Source organism: Etheostoma spectabile, unplaced genomic scaffold (assembly GCF_008692095.1).
Source record: "Etheostoma spectabile isolate EspeVRDwgs_2016 unplaced genomic scaffold, UIUC_Espe_1.0 scaffold123, whole genome shotgun sequence".
In the NCBI taxonomy this organism is placed as follows: domain Eukaryota; kingdom Metazoa; phylum Chordata; class Actinopteri; order Perciformes; family Percidae; genus Etheostoma; species Etheostoma spectabile.
The window spans coordinates 178,209-185,688 of NW_022605572.1; the positions used below are offsets into that span (position 1 = coordinate 178,209).

Sequence of the window (7,480 nt, forward strand, 5' to 3'; positions counted from 1 at the left end):
CATATTGAACATTATAATTCATATAAAGGACCAACTATTTACATTTCTTACATACAGTGTATCAATCTTGGATGTAACAGTAAGGATTCATTTCACAAAAACTCTAGACTTCTAGGCTGGATACAAAACCTTCTGTAAGGGCTAGGAAGACAACAAATACATCAGCAGAACATCAGGCATCACTGTTACTTTTTAGCTCCAAAAGACCGCATGTTTACAAGTCTTTTGCTGATAACATTTACTTTGGCTGAGATATGATATAATATGTGTTTGGTAGCTTGCTAGAGTATAGGAAAGTAGGTCAAGTTGAAATGTATGGCCCCTACCAGCGGCAGCATGTAATACTGTCTATTTACAGAGGGCATTTAAATGTATGTCGTTAACTGTTAGCCCGTAGTAGTTGAAAAAAAATGTTCTACAACTTCTATCCCCCCAACGACAATCACAATGTCTTACTGTAAACAACTGCCAATTTAGGGGACATCGCCCAACCCTAGTCCACAATGTCAATATCAATCCTTACTGTTTACATGTGTGTATGTATATACTTTTTTTAGGATGCACCGAGAGGATATTTTTAAATTCAATTTAATTTTATTTATAGTGTCAAATCACAACAGGAGTTATCTCAGGACACTTTACAAATAGAGTAGGTCTAGACCACACTGTAATTTACAAAGACCCAACAATCTCCCCCCCAAAAGCAAGCATTTGGTGCGACAGAAGCGAGAAAAAAACTTTCTCTTTACAGGCAGAAACTTCAGACAGACCCTGACTCTTGGTGGGCGTCCATCTGCCTCTTCCAGTTGGGACACAGAGACCTGATTTTGGCCTATTTTAACACTGCTGTTAAACACTGCTGTCAAAAGGAAATATATTCTGAAGTCAATATGATTTGTTAACAAGTGTCTATGATAATCATATTTTGTACATACGGAAAAATATATGAATCTTTCTTTATTTGTAAAATTCTTTTTTAGAAAACCCAATAAATTACAGATTGAACGCATTGTTTTCTCTCAAGAAGTTACAGGGCCACCATGAAAAACACAAGCATTTAACATTGTTAGTTTAGGTATTAGGTATTTTTTATTACTTTTAGCATGTGTATAACTAAATAAAAGTCCAGTTTAACTCACATTCATGGAAAAGCTTGGATCAAAAATCAATAACTCTGGATCATGAAACAAAATGTTTAGGTTTTAGAGTTTTCCCTGGGTTGGCAAAACTTTGACTTGACACTAAAATGAGTTAGCTGGTCCACCTTAAAGTGCTAACGTTGCAGCTAGCTCCATGCTTACCCATTTCGCTTTCTTTAACCAGATGGTAGCAAGACACTGGGAATTGGCTTGGTTCTTAAAGAGTTATAGCATTTATTCACCGAGAACAGTTTAGACTCTGTAGCGTTACTGCTAACTTCCTACTCACGACACACCCCGCCCACATCTCTGTAATTTTCTCTCTCTACCCTCGCAAAATGTGTGGATTGCAGCTGCCGCTGTTTGTGTTCAGGCTGGTTAGCTTTGCTTCTGATATTGTTTATAAAGTTCTGGGAGATTATAAGGCCGGCTACACACTGGATGCATCGCGCGAGTGTGTCAGCTGTGTGGCGTGTCTGTTATTATTTTGGCTCCCATGTTAACAGGTTAGAGCTTACACACTTACATTACACGCACGTCTTACACGCGGTTCGAGCCATGCCAAAAACGCGTGTTTTATGCAACACGTAAGCGTGTTAGAAGCGTTTCCAGGCAGAATAGCATAGGAAAAGATGTTTATATGTCATTTTGACACAAATACATATTAATAAATGACATGATGATGTTTGAAAGTCTCTAGGTTTTGACATCAATGCAGAATCAAAATTTAAAAAAATATTTTGTAACCTATTTTCCCGTCAATACTGCTAACATTGTCTGGCTTTAATCAAATCAATAGCCTATATATTTATGTTTACCCATTTTTCAGAGTTTGAATCTGTCGGCGCTATGTCCCAAGATAGCACTCCCTGTATGTCACCAACCAACAGCAGCGCTGCGTCAGACACGGTTGTTGTGTAGGACATTGAAAAATCCATGCAGCCGCCAAGCAGCTGACAAAACAGAAACGCCATGCTCGCATGCAGCCACTGTGTAGCCGGCCTTAGACACTTTAAACAGAAGTGATTGCCAAATGAATGTAATATTAACTATGGATACACAATATATCCTCTCCCCCCTTCTCTTCTCTGCTTCTCTTCCTAGTCGTCATATTCATCTACCAATCTTACGACCTGCCATGCCCTGCTACGTCCTGCTACGACCTGCCATGCCATGCCCTGCTACGCCCAGCTACGTCCTGCAATGTCCTGCAGTGCCCTACTCTGTAACACCCTGCAGTGCCCTGCTATGCCATGAACTACTATAACAACAATTTTTACTCATAGTTCCATTATCTTTATTGTGACTAGTAGTTGTTGACTTTAGTCCGAGGTTTCTCCTTAAAAGGAAGCTTTCCTCACCCCTCAAGGTTTCTGCCTAAAAGGGCCACTGTCGCATTAAATGCTTGCTCTTAAGGGAATTACTGGAACTGTTGGGTCTTTGTAAATTATAGAGTGAGGTCTATACCTACCATCTCTGTAAAGTGTCTTGAGATAACGCTTGTTATGATTTGATACTAGAAATAAAATTGAATTGAATATCAAGGCAACATGCGGCAAAGGGCTGCAGGCTGGAATTGAACCCTAGCCGCTGCCATAAGGACTGAGCCTTGGTTACATGGGCGCACGCTAAACTAGGTAAGCTACCAGGGCGCCCATCAAAAACAATTTGAATTGAGTCATAAAACAAGTCATAAAACAGATATTAAAGTGCACGTGTTAGAGTGATTGAATCTCAGTATAAACAGTATGGCCAAATCTGGGACAGCTAACATGATATAAATGGTTGTTACTATCCACTTCACCACTTCACCACTGCATTTTCTTTAAGATTATCCAGAGATTCGCCAGAGGTCATTGAACATGCTCAGTATTTTGTTAACAATTCTTTTCCTGGTTTGAGAACCTGCAAGGAATAAACTCTCTGCTGTTTTAATCACAATGAAGACACATTTCTTTGTTCAAATCAGTTTTGGCTGAGATCTTTTGGCATGGCAAGTTTTTTGCAAAACTGCTTAGACTGCTACAGTAAACTGGTGAAGTAAACTGGTGCAATCAGCCAACAACATGAGAGCCTTATTTTTTATCTGATCTGAACGGAGGCTATCGTTTGCTCTGTTCCATAGTGCTGCTCTTGATGTGGCTATCCTGATGTTGTGCATGTTTTTAGTGTGGAGTCTTACCTGCTTCCTTAGGGCCTCGAATGCAGCACTGATAGTGTGGACACGGGTCCTCTCTCTGGCATTGGCTAGAAGCCTCCTGGTCTGCTGGATGGCTTTGACCTCCGGGAGATGCTCAGGTCCATCAGCACTCACTACAACCCGTTTTTTGGGAGACTCCTGAGCGCAGAAAGACATTTGTTTTATTTCACTGAATCAAACAACAGTACACTGTTATTGAAATCACAGTTTTTTTCCACTGGGGGTGGGGGGTTAACTGCACCAAGTCATGCTGTGAAACACCATGAGCAGTTAAGCTGTGCTGGCATGGTGGAAGTATTTTTCCCACTCCACCACAAAGCAAAGCAAAGCTGTTTACCTTGATGACAAGTGCTAGTCACAAATCACAGTACAACCTGTCACCTGGAGTTCTTTTCATCTCACAGTGTTTGTTGCTTTATGACAAACACAATGCTTTTCTTATACCTTCTTCGCAAAAAAGGAACCCGCCAGTTTATCTTATGTGAACAGCAACACAAGGAAAGTTTGCATTAACATGAGCTGAAAGTGAAGGGTTAACAGTAAAATAGGAGGAATAGCTGATATTACACAAAAACACAGGAGTGAAACTAAACTCCAAAACACAAAACATTCGCTTTGCAGCTACACAAAAACTGAGAGTTTTCATAACAAAGATTTTTTTCTAGTCACTAGAACATGCGTGTGTACAGACAGGGAGGAGAATGTCACAGGTTGGCCATGGTTGCTACGTAAGACCACAGCAAAGCATCATGGATATTCCCTGCTGGCTTGGCAGCCACAGCTAAAAAGGGCTGACCTAGGTCCATGGAAAAACGCATTCAGATCTAGAAGACAACAGTTTATCATTCTAACAAAAACCTGATTAACACCTCACCATAATCACCCTTTGAATCATGTGCACGGAACTACAGCAAATGATGAAGAAAGAGCAACAATTTATTGTATTGTTTTTTTCAATTTGTTAGAAATGTGTTGCCTCACTAGATCAACAGATGTTGTATGTTTTTTATTTCCTAAAGAAAACAAGATTTTTGGACTCAGAAGCAGAAGAAGAAAAAATAACTGGTTAAGCCAGATGTTTTGAAATGAGATCAAAATGAAAAGCAGTATGAGGACGCTTCCAACACAATGTTAAATAATTCCAGTTCACTGGAACCAGGATTCCAGACATGAATACAGATGCTGGAGTGAATATAGATACACAAGTCTTAGATTTTCCATTATATTGAGTGCTTTATGTTTTTAATACATCACCAGAATGAGACATTTAGCATAGATAGATAGATAGATAGATAGATAGATAGATAGATAGATACTTTATTCATCCCTGCAAGGAAATTTGAGAAAGAATGAAAGGTCATTTATTCTTAGGCCTGTACTAATTGCCAGCAAACCTGCTCACGTGCAGTTTAATAGTGATTGGCAGCCTTTATATTTATACTTTATTACAGAATAACAATTAGTATTAGGATGGGCAGTGACATGTTGAAATTCAAAAGCTATTCATTTAGTATCAATAAATTTCACCTTTAAAATTATTGATTAATAATTGCTGATAAGTATTGCCTATTCCTAAAAAGCACAACACATTAGATACATTGCACTTCACTGTATCACAGCTGCACAGCAATAAACTTATATGTAACAGGTTTTTTCATCACTGTTGAATCTATTGATTATTTTTCAAGTTTCTCAATTAATCCTTAAATCGACTTCTCTAAATGTGAGAAAATAGTGGGCAGATTCCTACACGTGATGTTTTTCAAATGTCTAGTTTTGACTGACCAACAATTCAAAACCCAAAGGTATTCAGTTTATAACTGAGAAAATCAGCAAATCCTCCCATTGGAGAAACTGTCAACTGCAGTTGGAGTCAATGTCTGTGACAAAATAAGTTAAGCTTAAACAACAATCATTTATCAAAATAGTTATTTTCTGTCTGACTAATTAATCGATCAATGAGTCATGCCAACTCTAATTTCAATACATAGATAAATTAGTAATATTTCTCACAACACGTTATCATTTTTCAAAACACTCCACACATTCACCTTGGGTGACTGGACCTGGGGCTCCACGTGTTCGTGACATTGGGAGGTCTGGGAGGCTCTGGGGACAGTCAGAGCTGCAGTTTGGCCTGACAAAGAGGGCTCCATGGATAAGGCTTGGTGGCTGGGTGAATGGCTGTGGCTGCTGCTGGTTGATGTTGACAGAGGGAAAGTGGAGCGGAGGCCCAGTTTGAGTCTGTTGGAAAGAGGCTGGGAGATAGCTGTGGGCCAGTGGGAGATCTCCGAATTCGAAAATTGAGAGGCAGGTAACTGGGAAAGTTTGGAAGTAATGGCAGGTATGTTAATGCCAATTCTCATGTCTATGGCACCACTCTGAGCTGGAGCTACATTGCCTTCTGGTAGTTCTGACAGAATCCCTGTAGTATTGGCCATCCCTTCCTGTGACATCTTCAGCTGTCTCTGTAGTGTAGACAAGCTATTGACATTACATGCCTCTGTCTGGGTGTCATCAACTGAGTCTACATCCGACATGTTCGCTGGGTAGGTTTTTATCCTCTCAGGCTCAGGGCCGCTGAAAAGCTTTTTAGGCTCCCGAGACTTCCTCTTGAACTTCTTGTTAGTACCTGGCACAGAGATCAGTACCGGTTCTTTGGTTATGGATCCATTCCAGGTATTACTTAGTGGATGAGGGTTCTTCATTTTCCGAAATTAGCCTATTTTAAACAAAAAGCTAGTGAAAATATATTAAAAACAGATCAAGTTTCAACTACACAAAATGTAAGTCAAGCAAAGCTTTCAAAACTGTCCCCACTTTGGGAGTGTCATCTTTCAAAAGTTTCACCTGCTGAAAACATTTGCTTAATTATTGTAAAAGAGGACTTTTGTCAGATAAAAATTTGGATCCCAGTCTGTTAAAGTTTCCAACTCATAACATACGCATATTTACCAGTATGAGTTTTGTTGTAATACACAAAGCTTTTTCTGACAAACCTCCAGCTGCCAACAGTGTAACACAATCTATTTCACTGCACTAAAGGAAGCTGCACAACCATGTGAGTTACTCTAACTTCACCAGCAGATTTTCTTTGGCTCCACTCTGTCTGCAGAGCAGCATCCTGAATAATCCATATTAGTACACAAAGCTGTGTAACATCTGCTATTCTGCACAAGTCGTCCCTCTGGATCAAGATTTGCAGGAAGCTTTCCTCAGCTGTAAAGGTTACTTTCTGTGTGAGCAGTCCAGGCCAGTGCCTTTGAATTGGGGTTACAGTCGAGCTGTCTGAGCATGGCTCCAGTCAGTCTACATAGCAGCACTGTGAATAACCCACACTGATAGACACACTAAGCACAGATAGGCTGCAGTGGAGCTGCAACTGCTGGACAAAATAACGGGAACAGCACTTAAACAGGATGGCAGCGCTTCAGGAGCAAAATCACAATTCCAAATGCAGTCACACTGACCCGTAGTGTAAATTTAAACAGCTCTGGCAGTCACTGTTTTACAGAAGTTTCCAAAGCAACCCTAGGGGTCAGAATGCTATTGGATTAGTTACAGAATTTAACAAAAAGTCTTGGCATGGGCTGTCAACATGTTCCAAATACAGACAAAGTTTTTCTGCCCAGAGAGTAATATTGTCGTGTTTGAGTCTCTAAACTCAACCAAACCAAAAAGCGTAACAGCAGCCGGTCGGGGTTCGGTTGTCAGCGTTAAAGTGGCGCTAGCCTCTACTTCTCCAAGATGATAATGTCCCCTACATGCTATCCCGGGACCGATACATCCCTATGTCAAACCAGGTCCCCTTCTTGAAGAAAGCTCCGATATCGCGTTGCCACTTAGTAAAACGGGATATTTGTCATTCAGTGAGCTGGCTCCACAGGACTCATTTGCCACAGTAAATTACCAGTTGTCCAGATATTAATTCTAGTTAATTAGTCCACTAGCTCTATCTTCTGAGCTTACACCGGTAGACCGGTGGTCCTCTCCGTGTCTCTCGGGATCCTGATTCCTTGCTTGTCTGGAAACACAGCGCGTGCAGCGTTCAGCCGTAGAGGACGGAGCCGACTACAAAGCAAAGAGGGCTCGCGCTCGTCTCTGCTGGCGTCTGACTGGCTGGAGCTGTCTACAGCCACAC

General features: G+C 40.7%; 1 protein-coding gene across 1 annotated transcript in view; it reads right to left on the minus strand.

Moving 5' to 3' along the window:
- The window catches only part of atoh8 (atonal bHLH transcription factor 8), a 105,612-nt gene extending 98,132 nt beyond the window's left edge, over positions 1-7,480 (minus strand). Inside the window, exons 1-2 of the mRNA XM_032510628.1 lie at positions 5,391-7,480; positions 3,322-3,477 (exon numbers count right to left, since the gene is read on the minus strand). Coding sequence (XP_032366519.1) covers positions 3,322-3,477; positions 5,391-6,047 — 813 coding nt within the window. The 5' untranslated portion in view covers positions 6,048-7,480. The remainder of the gene's footprint in view (positions 1-3,321; positions 3,478-5,390) is intronic.